This window comes from Arctopsyche grandis, chromosome 8 (genome assembly GCF_051622035.1).
Source record: "Arctopsyche grandis isolate Sample6627 chromosome 8, ASM5162203v2, whole genome shotgun sequence".
Lineage (NCBI taxonomy): Eukaryota > Metazoa > Arthropoda > Insecta > Trichoptera > Hydropsychidae > Arctopsyche > Arctopsyche grandis.
Window position 1 is genome coordinate 25,611,318 of NC_135362.1, and position 15,100 is coordinate 25,626,417.

A 15,100-nucleotide genomic window follows, 5' to 3' on the forward strand; every position below is an offset into this window, starting at 1 on the left:
AATATTTGCACCAAACCCATGTCGAAAGATTGAACAGCTGTCAACTGTCACTATCAATACTTGGTCCGAAACAGCAAAGCGGCAGACTCATGGCACGTAATTCGCGTGTATATTTCCACGATGGCCAAAAAAACGGATACGATACGTTGACGGATGTTGCTGTAAGGTATGAACAGGAAATGTCGGGTACTGCTGTAAGCCTGCCGTGGCGTAAACGTGACGGTTGGTATGAATATATCCATACAAAATGTACCAAAGAATACTTTTCGTACGGCCGGATACCAGCTGAAGTCGGTACGTACTGACTAGGTATGAACAGACCTTTCTGCGGTTCGATTATTGTTCTGCAAAAAGCGATCTAACGCACGTCACAAAAATCTTGATCACGGAACATCTGGCACCCAAAAACTCCATCAATCGAACCCCATAATCAATGTAATGGTGCGTACGCACCAAGCCAACGAACGGCCCACAGGCCAACTTTTAAAACCAGTAGCGTACAAAATATCGAAATAAAAATTAAATATCAAAATTAAAACTATTATTATTTTATTAATATTAAATTCAAGTATCAAAATAAAATTATAATCATTATATTAAAATTAAAATTAAATATTGACGATTTTGGGCTAACTTTTTTAATCAGCAGGATAAAACCAGTAGCGTACAAAATATTGAAATAAAAATTAAATTAAAAAATTGAAATTGAATATCAAAATTAAGCTAAAGAGCGAGATTGAGCTTAAATTAGATCATCGTTGATGTTTACAACAATGTTTTGAATTACGACGATACGCATTTAAAACCAGAGAAATATTATAATTTCTCTGCTTACGAGCGAAAAAAAATCTTGATATAATTTTTTAAAGTCGTCACGATATGTTACTGTATTTCGACGTCGATGATCGATAAAAAAAAAACAATTTATAAAAAACGCGGTGTCGGTTGTCGGTGATTTGTCAAAGGGTTTTTTTTTCTTTCGTCGAAATAAAATTAATAATCACACATTATCCGATAAATTTTACCTCTGAGATGGATTTAATTTATTTCGACGAGAGAAACAATTGAAGACATTATCCGATTAAAATTTACCTCTGAAATGATTTAATTAATTGATTTATTTCGACGAGAGAAACAATTGAAGACTAAAAAAAATTTCGTTTGATAAACCGACAACGTGCCGGGTTGAGACCATCGCTCGGTCACCCATACTAACACATGATATATTCTCAGTAACTGCGCATTACGGGGAAGTAAAAATAATAATTCTTTGATTTTTTTTTCGATCTTAGTGCGTATCTTCGTAAGTCAAAACATCTTCGACAAACAAAAGTCGAGGATTACCTGTATGTGATTGTTGATGATCTAATTTTAGGTCAATCTCGAAAATTTATTTAAATTGGGCATGTTCTGTTTTAACTTTCAATATTTTATTTTAAATTTAATATATTGACTATAATTTTATTTTGATATTTGAATTTAATTTTAATATAATAATAATAGTTTTAATTTTGATATTTAATTTCAATTTTTAAATTTAATTTTTATTTCGATATTTTGTACGCTACTGGTTTTAAAAGTTGGTGGGCCGTTCGTTGGCTTGGTGCGTACGCACCATAACACGAGTGCGCCTTCCTAGCCAGAAACATTGTTCATTTTATACAAATATTATCAGCACTATATAAAGTACATAAATACATATCAATTAACGGTAAACGGACTACTAGTCATATGTGAACCACAGGACAACCGGTCGATAAGAAAAAAACATGATAACAATTTTGATAGATGTCTTATATCTTAGTAATAGCCATCAATTCATCGATGTTTTCCGTACAAAATGTACTCGATCATACCAGCATATTTAGTTTTTTGAGCTCTTTTTCCTATTATGCTGTAGATTAACATTAGAATAATATAATACTATGATTACTAACCAAATTAAATTAAATTGTAAAATAGAAAATGATCAGTAGATCAGTAGCTATTAAATAGATATAATATGTATTGTGAACATTAATTTCGTAATAATAAAAAGCATTTAAAAAGTAAATACTAGCAAATATGTTAAAATTTCAGATTCATGGTGTACCAAAAATTGCGCCTTCGAATTTGTCGAATGTTTCAATATTTTTATTTTATTATACATTCATACATATATATATACCAGGAAGGCCTAACAGGTTAACCCCAATACGCCTTCCTGGCCAATCACAAACATCGATAAACAATTTTAATGTAGTCATTTTACAGAGCATCATAGAAACATGCATGGATATGCATTTTTAATTTTATAAATCGCTGAATATCGAGGTTCCGAATTTTTTCACAAGCGCATTTGTTCGCGCCAATTCTCAGTAACAGACCTGTAGTTATGACTTAAAAGCAGTGCCAGTTTTAGGGGGGGGCTAGGTCAGGCGGCGCCCGAGGGCGCCGAACGATGCGCCAAAGGCGCTTTAAAATTTAAAATTAGAGCGCCAAAAGTGAAAGTTCTTTCTAAGGGTGTTAAGAAAAAATTGCCCGAGGGCGCCATCGGGTGTAAGGCGGCACTGCCTAAAAAACGTTCATTACGATATTTGCGGAGCCTTTCAAGCATCAGATGTAGATTCTGAACTTGGATTTAGTTTTTTATCTTTTAATTTTATCTATTTAGAATAACATAAACAATATAAAAAATGGTCAAATACAAAAATTTTATATTAAAACCATTACTTGTAATGGTTTCGGGGCCAAAACACAAAGGTTGAACGTAATTTTTGATAAGTGACGAAAATTTTATACTTTAATACATTTTTCAGTGTGAGATTTGAAATGTCTTTGAAAATTAGATTGAGCAGAATAAGATTTTAAGCAAATGTCGCATTTGTACGGCTTTTCTCCGGAATGAGATCTTTTATGTATCACAACGTAAGATTTTATAGCAAATGATTTAAAACAGATGTCACATTTGTATGGCTTTTCTCCAGTATGAGTCCTTTTGTGTTTTATTAGGTCATTTTTTTGAACAAATGACTTTGAACAAATGTTACATTTGTGTGGTTTCAAATCATGATGAAACATCATATGTGAAGCTAGGTCAGATTTCCTAGCATATGACTTCAAACAAACATCACATTTATGCAGCTTTTTTGCAGTATGAGACTTAACATGTCTCACAAAGTTAGCTTTTTGAGCAAAAGATTTTGAGCATAAATCACATTCGTAAGGCCTTTCGCCAGTATGAGATATTTCATGCTTCGCAAGCTGATATTTTTGAACAAACGATTTGAAACAAATATTGCATTTGAACGGCTTTTCCGTAGAATGAGACATTTCATGTATCGTTAAGCTACGTATTCGAGTAAATGATTTCGAACAAACATCACATTTGAACGGCTTTTCTCCAGTATGCGACTTTTCATGTGTCGCAAGGAAACATTGATGGGTAAATGATTTTGAACAAATCTCACATTTGTATGGTTTTTCTTGAACGTGACATAATTCATGATTGAATAGTTGATATTTTCGTAAGAAAGATTTTTTGCAAATATTACATTTATGCAGCTTTTCTTTAGTATGAGACTCCATATGTCTCACAATGCTAGGTTTTTGACTAAATGAGTTTAAGCAGATATCACATTTGTAAGGCTTTTCGCCAGTATGAGATCTTTCATGCATGGCAAGTTGAAATTTGCGCTTAAATGATTTTAAACAAATTTCACATTTGTACGACGTGCTTTCAGTATGAGCTATTTTATGATATGCAAGAGTATATTTTTGAGAAAATGATTTTGAACAAATATCACATTCGTACAGCTTTCGTTCAGTATGAACTTTTTTATGGGTGAAAAGGCTATAGTTTAAAGAAAATGATTGAAAACAGATATCACATTTGTAAGGCTTTTCCCCAGTATGAGCTCTTTCATGGACCACATGCCAAGATTTTGAACAATGTTCATTTTCAAATTGTATTACATTTTTTTGATCCAGTTGTAATGTAGACTCGCCATTTGATGCATGTTCCAAATAAATTTCATGACTTAATTCAGAATTAGGGAAACAATTTTTAAAATTAGAAGTTGTCGGTAATGTAGATTCAATAGTGGCAATATTTTTCATTTTGAAATCACTCAAAGAAACTTTTTCTCCGCAAGTCTGTAAAATCAATATTAAAATTAAAGTGTTGTAAAATTTCAAATATATATGTTTGTGTTTTATTTACTGGTGTATTCACATTTTCAATGGAACCCAAGTTTTGCTTAGACTCACTCCTTTCTAAGGCACTCGATTCCTGTTCATTTAAATCAAAATTGACAGGAGAATTACGACCGGTTATTGGTAATTCAACTTCTTTCTTAACCTGCAACTGAAAAAGTAGCAATGAGAATAGCAAGCAACTGATTTTAAACAGATATCACATTCATATGGCTTTTGACTTTTGTCTCGTATGAGTTTCTTTCATGGTGCACTAGTCTAGATATCAAACAATGTTCACATTTAAATTGTATTACATTTCCTTGGTGCTGTTGTAATGTAGACTCGCCGTTCGTTGTATGTTCGAAATAAATTTCGAGACTTGATTGAGAATCTGAGAAACATTTATTATAACTGGAAGTTGACGGTAATATACATTCAATATCGTCATTATTTTTCATTTTGAAATCTCTCCAAGGAACTTGTCCTCCGCACGCCTGTAAAATATAAACAAGGTTGTATAATTTTAAATGTGTATAATATTGTTAGTGTTTTTTTTATTGCTGAACTCACATTTTCAATAGAACACAAGTTTTGCTTAGATTCAATCGATTCGAAAGCACTCGATTCCTGTTTACATAAATTATCATTGATAGGATAATTAAAACTGGCTGTTGGCAATTCATATTCTGTCTTAACCTGTAACTGAAAAAAAAGTAGCAACAAGACTAATTAATGACAATACAAAAGGTGGTGTTTTTGAATAAACATCACATTTATACGGTTTTCCGATAGTATGAAATTTTTTAACCGGACATTTGTATGACATTTTCACCAGAATGAGATCTTTCATAATTCGCAAGCTTAGATTTAGTAGAAAATGATTTTAACAATGTTCATATTCGAATATTGTATTACATTTTCTTGGTGCAGTTGGAATGTAGACTCGCTGTCCGACATACGTTCGAATTTAATTTCATGGCTTAATTCAGAATCTAAGAGATTTTTCTTATAAATGGAATCTGTCGGTAACGAATTTTTTATGTCGTGAGTATCTTCCATTTTGAAATCACTTGATGTAACTATACCTCCGCACGTCTGTAAAATAAAAAGAATGTTGTATAATTTTAAATGTGTGTAATATTTTTAGTGTTTTTTTACTGATAAGTTCACATTTTTAATGGAACAGATGTCTTGCTTTGATTCACTCCATCCGAAGGCACTCGATGTATCATTTTGTTCATGTATATCATCATTGATAGGAGAATTACAACCAGTTGCTGGTGGATTATCACTTGGACATATCGTAGCTGACAGTTCATCTTCTTTTTTAACCTGCGAGTGGAAAAGTAGCAATGAGACTGACCAATGACATATCAATGAAAGCAGGTAGGAATTCGTTGAACCATTGGAAGTGGATTTTCATGGAAGCCAGTGGAAGAGGACTCAGCTGGAGCAGGGCAAGGGCAAAGTCTGCCCTCCATCTCGAAAACAAAATCAATAACGCACTGATCAAAGTGTCATCTCCACCTGCCAGCCTCCATCAGAGTTGCCAGCTGGGAAGAAATGAGAACTTGAAATGATATAACATCGCGGTTTTCCATACTTTTTCAATTAAAGAACACTAATCAAGTAATGAAATTTTAACAGAACCTTGGGTTATTTTGCAATGAAATTGTCCTGTATGAACACGTAGTCAACCTTGGCCGCAATACCTTCATTCGAACTAGGGCACAAACACCATCAACTAACTCCAGATACGCAATCACGAGTATACGGAAACCCCCGGAGACGATGACCTCATTATACGCACCAACCAAACTTGAGGCACAGCACAAAAAGGATAACCTCAACCCTGTAGGAGTCTTCCAGAATATGATCTCACCATCCAAGCTACGCGTTGCACAATCAACTGATGCCAATGAGCTTCAGGAGCTCAACCTGTTCACTCCTCCGAAGCAACTACCTTCTTCGCCGTACATACAAACACACCTGTTTTAACTGAGCAATAAAGATACTCTTCAAAACTCAACTGAGTTTCCATAGGCCGGGAAACGGTCGAAACCTATCACTGATCCTATGATGGTGCGTACGCACCAAGCCAACGAATGGCCCACAGGCCAACTTTTAAAACCAGTAGCGTACAAAATATCGAAATAAAAATTAAATTTAAAAATTGAAATTAAATATCAAAATTAAAACTATTATTATTATATTAAAATTAAATTCAAGTATCAAAATAAAATTATAATCATTATATTAAAAATAAAATTATAATCATTATATTAAAATTAAAATTAAATATTGAAAGTTAAAACAGAACATGCACAATTTAAATGAATTTTCGAGATTGACCTGTAGGAATCTCGTCGTCGTCATCGTCATCGAAACCTTCGAGAATATTCCGCAACAACAAACTACATTCCCGAAACCCAGACGACATGCACCTGCAGTCGTTATATTAAACTCAGGCGGAACGCCCCTACCAGTCGAGTGGAACCAAAACGGTCGAAACACGCCGCCACCATTAAAATACATCGAGCGGAAAGGCGCCAAGCATTCCAGAAAATTCGACGCCTCGACGAAAACAAAATTCCTCTCGTACGCGTCAATAACCACTTCCATCAAGCATTCCAGAAAATTCGACGCCTCGACGAAAACAAAATTCCTCTCGTACGCGTCAATAACCACTTCCACCAAGCATTCCAAAAACACTATAAAAGGAGGTACAACCCAAACAACGCCAGTCGACCCACAACAGCAAGCGTCGACACACAGCACCAGACCAGTCGACCCACAGCAGCAAGCGTCGACACACAGCAGCAGACCAGTCAACATACAGCTCCTGACCAGCCACCACTACACTACGCGGACTTGGAAGATCAACCAGCCGGACGAGCCAGCAACACACTGCCGTATCCAGAGACCTTCCGTACATAGCTGAATGCTGAGCCAGCGACACTCTACCATATCCAGAGACCGCTGAACGACATACTTTTGCCCACAAATACCATACCTTTGTACAACCATAGGCAAACAATAAAACTTTATAAAACTAGCACAACAGTGTTTCGTTAGGCCGGGATACGGTCAACACACATGTAACCCGCCTACATTGGTACTACTCCGACGTGATCTACGCAACCTTCTGATCATCCAACAGCGCTGTCAACACATCGCTACCCCGCCTACATTGGTGACCCCATCTTTGAACCACACAACAGTGTTTCGTTAGGCCGGGATACGGTCAACACATCGTACCCCGCCTACATTGGTGACCCCATCTTTGAACTACGCAGCCTTCATAGCAGTCAACAGCGCAGTCAACATCGCAGCCCACAGCGCAGCCTACATAGCAGCCTACATCGCAGCCTACATAGCTGTCAACAGCGCAGTCAACACGGCAGCCCACAGTGCAGCCTCCACAACAACCAACAGCCGCCACGACAGCAGTCAACAGCGCAGCCTACATAGCAGCCCACATCGCAGCCTACATAGCAGCCCACATCGCAGCCTACATAGCAGCCCACATCGCAGCCTACATAGCAGCCCACAGCGCAGCCTACAAAGCAACAGTAACATGGTGTGAAAGTACATATGGACCAGCTACCAACACAACCCGCTGTTGAGTCAACACACTCCAGCACAACCGGCGAAACAAATCGCCACTGAGCCAACTAGCTCCAACACAACACAGCCGCTGTCGAGACAACTAACTCCAGCACAATCAGCACAACGCCTGCACAACAACATCGTCCAGACCACCAACCTTCACTATCAACGTAGCCTAGACAGAATAAGCAACATGGTAGAAAAGAACAACTCGGACTGGTACGCAAAACGAGACCCGCTGTCGAGACAACCGACTCCAGCACAACCAACGAAGACCAGCACTCAACGCACTTCGCTAACCAACAGTCTCCACACAAATTCCGCTGTCGAGACAACTAACTCCAGCACAACCAACGAAGACCAGCACTCAACGCACTTCGTCAACCAACGTTCTTCACGCAAGATCCGCTGTCGAGACAACTAACTCCAGCACAACCAACGAAGACCAGCACTCAACGCACTTCGTCAACCAACGTTCTTCACGCAAGATCCGCTGTCGAGACAACTAACTCCAGCACAACCAACGAAGACCAGCACTCAACGCACTTCGTCAACCAACGTTCTTCACGCAAGATCCGCTGTCGAGACAACTAACTCCAGCACAACCAACGAAGACCAGCACTCAACGCACTTCGTCAACCAACGTTCTTCACGCAAGATCCGCTGTCGAGACAACTAACTCCAGCACAACCAACGAAGACCAGCACTCAACGCACTTCGTCAACCAACGTTCTTCACGCAAGATCCGCTGTCGAGACAACTAACTCCAGCACAACCAACGAAGACCAGCACTCAACGCACTTCGTCAACCAACGTTCTTCACGCAAGATCCGCTGTCGAGACAACTAACTCCAGCACAACCAACGAAGACCAGCACTCAACGCACTTCGTCAACCAACGTTCTTCACGCAAGACCCGCTGCCGAGACAACTAACTTCAGCACCACCAGCAAAACAGTCACGCGAATGACTCCACGCAGAACACAGCAGCCTGCACAACAGCACCATCCAAGCCATCACAAACCTTCACTACCAACGCAGCTCGCCCAAAATAAGCAACCTGGTAGAGAACAAGACTTGGACCGGCATGCAACACAAGACCCGCTGTTGAGACAACTTTCTCCAGCACAACCGGACAAACAACGACGCCATCGAGTCAACAGACTCCAACACATCAAGATTCCCACAAAATCACACACATCGCTAACACTCACCGGAGAGCCATGTAGGAATCTCGTCGTCGTCATCGTCATCGAAACCTTCGAGAATATTCCGCAACAACAAACTACATTCCCGAAACCCAGACGACATGCACCTGCAGTCGTTATATTAAACTCAGGCGGAACGCCCCTACCAGTCGAGTGGAACCAAAACGGTCGAAACACGCCGCCACCATTAAAATACATCGAGCGGAAAGGCGCCAAGCATTCCAGAAAATTCGACGCCTCGACGAAAACAAAATTCCTCTCGTACGCGTCAATAACCACTTCCATCAAGCATTCCAGAAAATTCGACGCCTCGACGAAAACAAAATTCCTCTCGTACGCGTCAATAACCACTTCCACCAAGCATTCCAAAAACACTATAAAAGGAGGTACAACCCAAACAACGCCAGTCGACCCACAACAGCAAGCGTCGACACACAGCACCAGACCAGTCGACCCACAGCAGCAAGCGTCGACACACAGCAGCAGACCAGTCAACATACAGCTCCTGACCAGCCACCACTACACTACGCGGACTTGGAAGATCAACCAGCCGGACGAGCCAGCAACACACTGCCGTATCCAGAGACCTTCCGTACATAGCTGAATGCTGAGCCAGCGACACTCTACCATATCCAGAGACCGCTGAACGACATACTTTTGCCCACAAATACCATACCTTTGTACAACCATAGGCAAACAATAAAACTTTATAAAACTAGCACAACAGTGTTTCGTTAGGCCGGGATACGGTCAACACACATGTAACCCGCCTACATTGGTACTACTCCGACGTGATCTACGCAACCTTCTGATCATCCAACAGCGCTGTCAACACATCGCTACCCCGCCTACATTGGTGACCCCATCTTTGAACCACACAACAGTGTTTCGTTAGGCCGGGATACGGTCAACACATCGTACCCCGCCTACAGACCTAAAATTAGATCATCAACAATCACATACAGGTAATCCTCGACTTTTGTTTGTCGAAGATGTTTTGACTTACGAAGATACGCACTAAGATCGAAAAAAAATCAAAGAATTATTATTTTTACTTCCCCGTAATGCGCAGTTACTGAGAATATATCATGTATTAGTATGGGTGATCCAACGATGGAAGCTAACCCGGGGTGTTGTCGGTCACATCAAACGGATTTTTTTATTCTTCAATTGTTTCTCTCGTCGAAATAAATCAGGTAATTAAATCATTTCAGAAGTAAAATTTATCGGATAATGTGTGATTATTAATTTTATTTCGACGAAAGAAAAAAAACCCTTTGACAAATCACCGACATCCGACACCGCGTTTTTTTATGAATTGTTTTTTTTTTATCGATCATCCACGTGGAAATACAGTAACATCTCGTGACGACTTTAACAATTTTTTTTTTCGCTCGTATGCAGAGAAATTATAATATTTCTCTGGTTTTAAATGCGGTATCGTCGTAATTTAAAACATTGTTGTAATTCAAAACATCAACTATGATCTAATTTTAGCTCAATCTCGCTCTTTAGCTTGATTTTGATATTTAATTTCAATTTTAAAATTTAATTTTTATTTCGATATTTTGTACGCTACTGCTGGTTAAAAAGTTGGCCCAAAATCGTCGTTGGTTTAGTCCGTAAGCACCATAAGACAAATTATTTTGGATCATTGGGCCGTAAAAAAACTTTCGGGGGGCATATGTACAAACTCGATTCCATGCTGCACAAAGGAGACGCTGTCTCACATCGCACATAGTAAAAGAGTAAGATGCAACACTAGCATCCGCCAGTCACCAGCAAGCGTTCCATCTTTGGATCACGCACACTACGATAGTCCACGTTTCATTCGAGTATTCTTTAATTTAATGTTTGACGTTTGTGACTGACTCGAAATTGAAACTAACAATCATTTCATTAGCTTCGATTACATTTCAATAGTATTGTGGCGGCTCGCTATACGACATGGTCGAGTTTGGTCACCTTCCTGCGAGTGGGGACCAACTCGATTGTGTTCGGAGTTAGCTACCTCACTCTGCCTTCAACTGTCATAAATAAAACACGTGCATTCAACATGCCAGTCGTCTCATTCGTCTATCCCCTATAGTATTATGGGGGATGAACGAATGAGACGACTGGCATGTTAATGCACGTGTTTTATTTATGACAGCTGAAGGCAGAGTGAGTAGCCGCTCTCCGAACCCAGCCGAGTTGGTCCCCACTCGCAGGAAGGTAACCAAACTCGACCATGTCGTATAGCGAGCCGCCACAGTATCTATCCTGCGGCTGCCTGCCAAAATGCATTTACGAACGGTTTTTCTACCGATTGAACTGTTTCAAAGTATTGTATGAACGCTTTCAAAAAGTTATTCGCCCGCCACACAAAATAATGGACAAATGATTTATAGGGCGGGTGGGTAATAAGTTTCAACCGTTTCCCGGCCTATGGAAACTCGGTTGAGTTTGAAGACGATCTTCGTTGCTCGATTAATACAGGTGTTATTGTATGTACGGAGAAGTATATAGTTGCTTCGGAGGAATGAGCCAGGTCGAGCTCCCGAAGCTTACTGACATCATCTGGGGACGATGCACTGGTTTATATAGTCGTTGATTATGCAACGCGTTGCCCGGCTGGTGAGATCACGCTGTGGAAGATTCCTACAGGGGCAAGGTCTTCCTTTGCGTGCTGTTTGATGCGTAATTGCTTGGCTTATTGGGAGTTCCCGTGTACTCGTGATTGCGAATCCGGAGCGAATTTATGGTGTCTTTGCTTTAGTTCGAATGGAGGTACTTCGGCCAAGGTCGACTTTATGTATTCAAACAGGACGCGATGATGCCATTTGTACAGCTCGAGTTCGATGGGGGAAATAGGTGAAAACATAAAACAGTACAAGTGGTGCTATATTCCTACAGATCTTATTTCAGAAAATTTATATTATCATCGTGTATGAATGCTTATAGTATACCGCTACTATTATATGTATGTTTTTCCAATTATTTTTTATTTCTTAAATCACATGTTATATTTTAAAAGGAAAATAACTTTATCATAATACAATTTTATATTGTGATGCAAAGTTATAGAGCTATGATTACTTACAGGGCGGGCTCAAAGGTGCAGCAGACTATGCGGCACGTGTCTAGAGCGCCATAAACAAGGGGCGCTGCGAGGCGCCCCCATTTTTTTTATTTTTTTTTAATATTAAATTGAAAAAATAATTTTGCTTTTCCCGAACTTATAAAACATTCTATATTCAACCTTATTTTTCTACTCGAAATAACAATACTGATTGTAAAATATTATAATTTACGAGGAACGCAGGAAGTTGACTGTCAAATATCACTTATAAAACAGCAAACTGTCGTCAGTACAAATGGTAATTTGGAATTGTATTTTATATAAAATACCGCTGAAACATATGTATGTAGATATCAGGGATGGATTTGCTTCACGAAATTAAATATCTTAACCAATCAAATTCGAAATTAGAAATATCACTCTATAAAATTCTTCAATTCATTGTTAAACATAAATTAATATCTTCATTGCCGAGTTTGTTCATAGTTATCCGTATTTCATTCATTTTTACACATAAAACGTGTCTATTTTGAAGAAAAAAATTTTAATTTATTTTGTGTCTTAAGAAGGCTGAACAGCAGCGCCTTGTCCATACAAACGTACAATACTTCTCCCTTCCTCAATTATGGCACTAGAGAAATTATTTTTTAATATGCTATGGATATCCACCATTGGGATGCATCTATCGTTTTATTTTTTTGATTAATTATTTTTTATAGGAGCTAGGAGCCGCCAAACATCTATAAAATCGCCTCTTTTTTACACCCACGAAACGAGTCCAGCGTGCTTATTTAACGGTAGATTTAAAAAAAAATACGCCGATAGATGCACAGAAAGTATCTTTCTCATACCGATGATGAATTTTTTTTAAAAATTGGTCCAGTTTTGGAGGAGAAAATAGGAGAATACGAAACCTCGATTTTGTCAATTTAAAATACGTTTTATCTGGTCGAAGCGCAACTGTCGCATTCACTCAATATATATATATTGATATATATTGTCGCATTCACTCAATATATGCATACACTCAATATATATATCGAAGAAAGGAACGGTAACAAAATTAAGGTTTCGGCTGTACAGCCCTCTTAATATATTTTTCTTCAACATAAAATTTCAAGAACTTCCATGAAATTTATTGTTTAAAAATTTAAGGGGGGGAGAGCGTTGAAACCAATCTGCTTAGGGGCACCATATAGCCACGAACTGGGCCTGATTACTTACATACATAAGTACATATGTTTGTGGCAGCTTCAATATGTTTCTAAACCTTTCTCTGCTGAAATAAATCCCGATTTATGATTAATCATGTAAATATAGTATAAAGTTGATTTAAAAAATTCGGAGATTGGCTAATTATTAACAATGCTTGTATTACACATCTTACAAAAAAATGTGCTTTACAATATAAGTAAAATATTGTAAATAAACAACAAAAGTAAAATATTATTTATTTAGAAGAGGCTAAAAATCATAAAAAACTTATGTTGCTTGCTTTTGTGTTACACATATGTACGAGTATATGTATGTATAAATATATAAAACACAATATATATACCTGAAATAATTGATTTCAGCATTGAATCGTTGAAGAATCACCAATTAAAAAATAAATAAATCACAGATGTTCTCTTTCTCTGGTGAATTCTTTTCGTGACTTTTTAGATCACAATTTTTTAAATCGATAATGGATTCTTTGCCAAAGTATATTTATTTATTTAATAGCAAATTGCTTTTTAAAACATACAACCAATAACAAATTAAAATTAATAACTACAACATAGTACATCGTAAAAACACGACGAATTTAACGTACATAAAAAACTAAAAGAAGCAACAGGATCATTCAGAAAAAAAGATTTCATACTCCTTAGGAATAAAGATGGAAAAATCATTTTAAATATGGATGAGAAGAAATCAGAATGGACCGAGTACACAAAATTGCTCTTTAAAGACAATAGAGAAACCGGAGGGCATATTGAAGATCCAGAAACGGGACCATATATATTGAAATCCGAAGTGGAACATGCTATAAAACTAGCAAAGAGTCGGAAAGCTACTGGACCGGATCTGATTCCTGCCGAATTTCTCAAGTTATTGGACGACGATAACATAGAAAATCTAACAAAACTCTATAATAAAATATATTTATCAGGCGAAGTACCTAGCGATTGGTTACAATCCATATTTATCCCGTTGCCCAAAAAGAGTAACGCGAGGACGTGTAGCGACTTCAGAATAATTAGCCTAATGAGTCACACATTGAAGATCCTACTAAAGATAATACAGGGCAGAATTTACTCACGGTGTGAAGAGGCGATTAGCAGAGAGCAGTTTGGGTTCAGACAAGGCTTGGGTACCCGAGAGGCCCTTTTCTGTATGAAAACACTACTCCAAAGATGCAGAGAAGTCCGTAAACCTGTGTACATCTGCTTTATAGACTTTGAAAAGGCCTTTGACCGTGTCCAACACGCTCGCCTGATGGAAACATTAAAAAATATTGGCCTGGATGACAGAGATGTCAGATTGCTACGAAATATTTATTGGAATCAGACTGCAGTAGTACGTGTCGATGATCAATTCACTGATGAGATTCCTATAGAACGGGGCGTCAGGCAAGGATGCATCCTATCACCTACTCTTTTTAACACCTACACCGAATCCATCTTCCACGATGCTCTCCAAGAGGCGGAGGGCATCAAGGTGGGCGGCGAGACGATCACCAATATAAGATATGCTGATGACACGGCACTAGTCGCTGAAAATTTAGCAGACCTGCAAAGATCTCTAGACCGTGTACATCAAGAAAGCAATCGAAGAGGTCTGCGCATAAATCTAAAGAAAACAAAATTTATGATAGTAGATAGAATGCAAACAGACACCGGGAATCTAACCTTGGATGGAGAGGTGATAGAAAGAGTAAAAAGATTCAAATACCTGGGTACCTTGCTGAATGAAGAGATGGACCCAGATGAAGATCTAAAAATCCGCATCGAGATGGCTAGAACAGCATTTGTAAAAATGAAGGCGGCCCTTACAAACAAGCA

General features: G+C 38.2%; 3 protein-coding genes across 8 annotated transcripts in view; 1 reads left to right on the forward strand and 2 right to left on the reverse strand.

The window, feature by feature from the left end:
• The window catches only part of LOC143915157 (uncharacterized), a 510,169-nt gene that overhangs the window by 315,753 nt on the left and 179,316 nt on the right, over nt 1–15,100 (reverse strand). The window lies entirely within an intron of this gene.
• On the reverse strand, nt 1,560–6,301 carry LOC143915136 (uncharacterized). 6 transcript variants are annotated; one of them, XM_077435580.1, is made up of 8 exons: nt 6,166–6,287; nt 5,580–5,729; nt 5,347–5,508; nt 5,092–5,271; nt 4,747–4,878; nt 4,491–4,670; nt 4,214–4,345; nt 1,560–4,134 (listed from the first exon to the last, which is right to left on the reverse strand). In XM_077435580.1, the coding sequence occupies exons 2-8, from the start codon at nt 5,655–5,657 to the stop codon at nt 2,776–2,778; spliced, it is 2,223 nt and encodes a 740-aa protein (XP_077291706.1). In that variant the 5' UTR covers nt 5,658–5,729; nt 6,166–6,287; the 3' UTR covers nt 1,560–2,775. The 6 variants fall into 6 exon arrangements, with proteins under 6 accessions (XP_077291706.1, XP_077291708.1, XP_077291711.1 ...); XM_077435582.1 differs by having other exon boundaries at nt 5,987–6,257; XM_077435585.1 differs by having other exon boundaries at nt 5,372–5,508; nt 5,987–6,254.
• On the forward strand, nt 7,743–9,541 carry LOC143915154 (uncharacterized). The gene is made up of 3 exons (XM_077435627.1): nt 7,743–8,044; nt 8,556–9,398; nt 9,442–9,541. The coding sequence occupies exons 1-3, from the start codon at nt 7,979–7,981 to the stop codon at nt 9,499–9,501; spliced, it is 969 nt and encodes a 322-aa protein (XP_077291753.1). The 5' UTR covers nt 7,743–7,978; the 3' UTR covers nt 9,502–9,541.

Excerpts from the sequence above, each read along its gene's own strand:
- LOC143915136 (XM_077435579.1), bottom strand. The coding sequence starts at position 5,657 with ATGGAGGGCAGACTTTGCCCTTGCCCTGCTCCAGCTGAGTCCTCTTCC. Across the intron at positions 5,272-5,346 it reads ACATCTGTTCCATTAAAAAT|ACGTGCGGAGGTATAGTTAC; the intron begins GTGAACTTATCA and ends TTTATTTTACAG. Across the intron at positions 4,346-4,490 it reads TACAACAGCACCAAGGAAAT|TTGCAGGTTAAGAAAGAAGT; the intron begins GTAATACAATTT and ends CTACTTTTTCAG.
- LOC143915154 (XM_077435627.1), top strand. The coding sequence starts at position 7,979 with ATGGTAGAAAAGAACAACTCGGACTGGTACGCAAAACGAGACCCGCTG. Across the intron at positions 8,045-8,555 it reads TGTCGAGACAACCGACTCCA|CACAACCAACGAAGACCAGC; the intron begins GCACAACCAACG and ends AACTAACTCCAG. Across the intron at positions 9,399-9,441 it reads GTACAACCCAAACAACGCCA|TCGACCCACAGCAGCAAGCG; the intron begins GTCGACCCACAA and ends GCACCAGACCAG.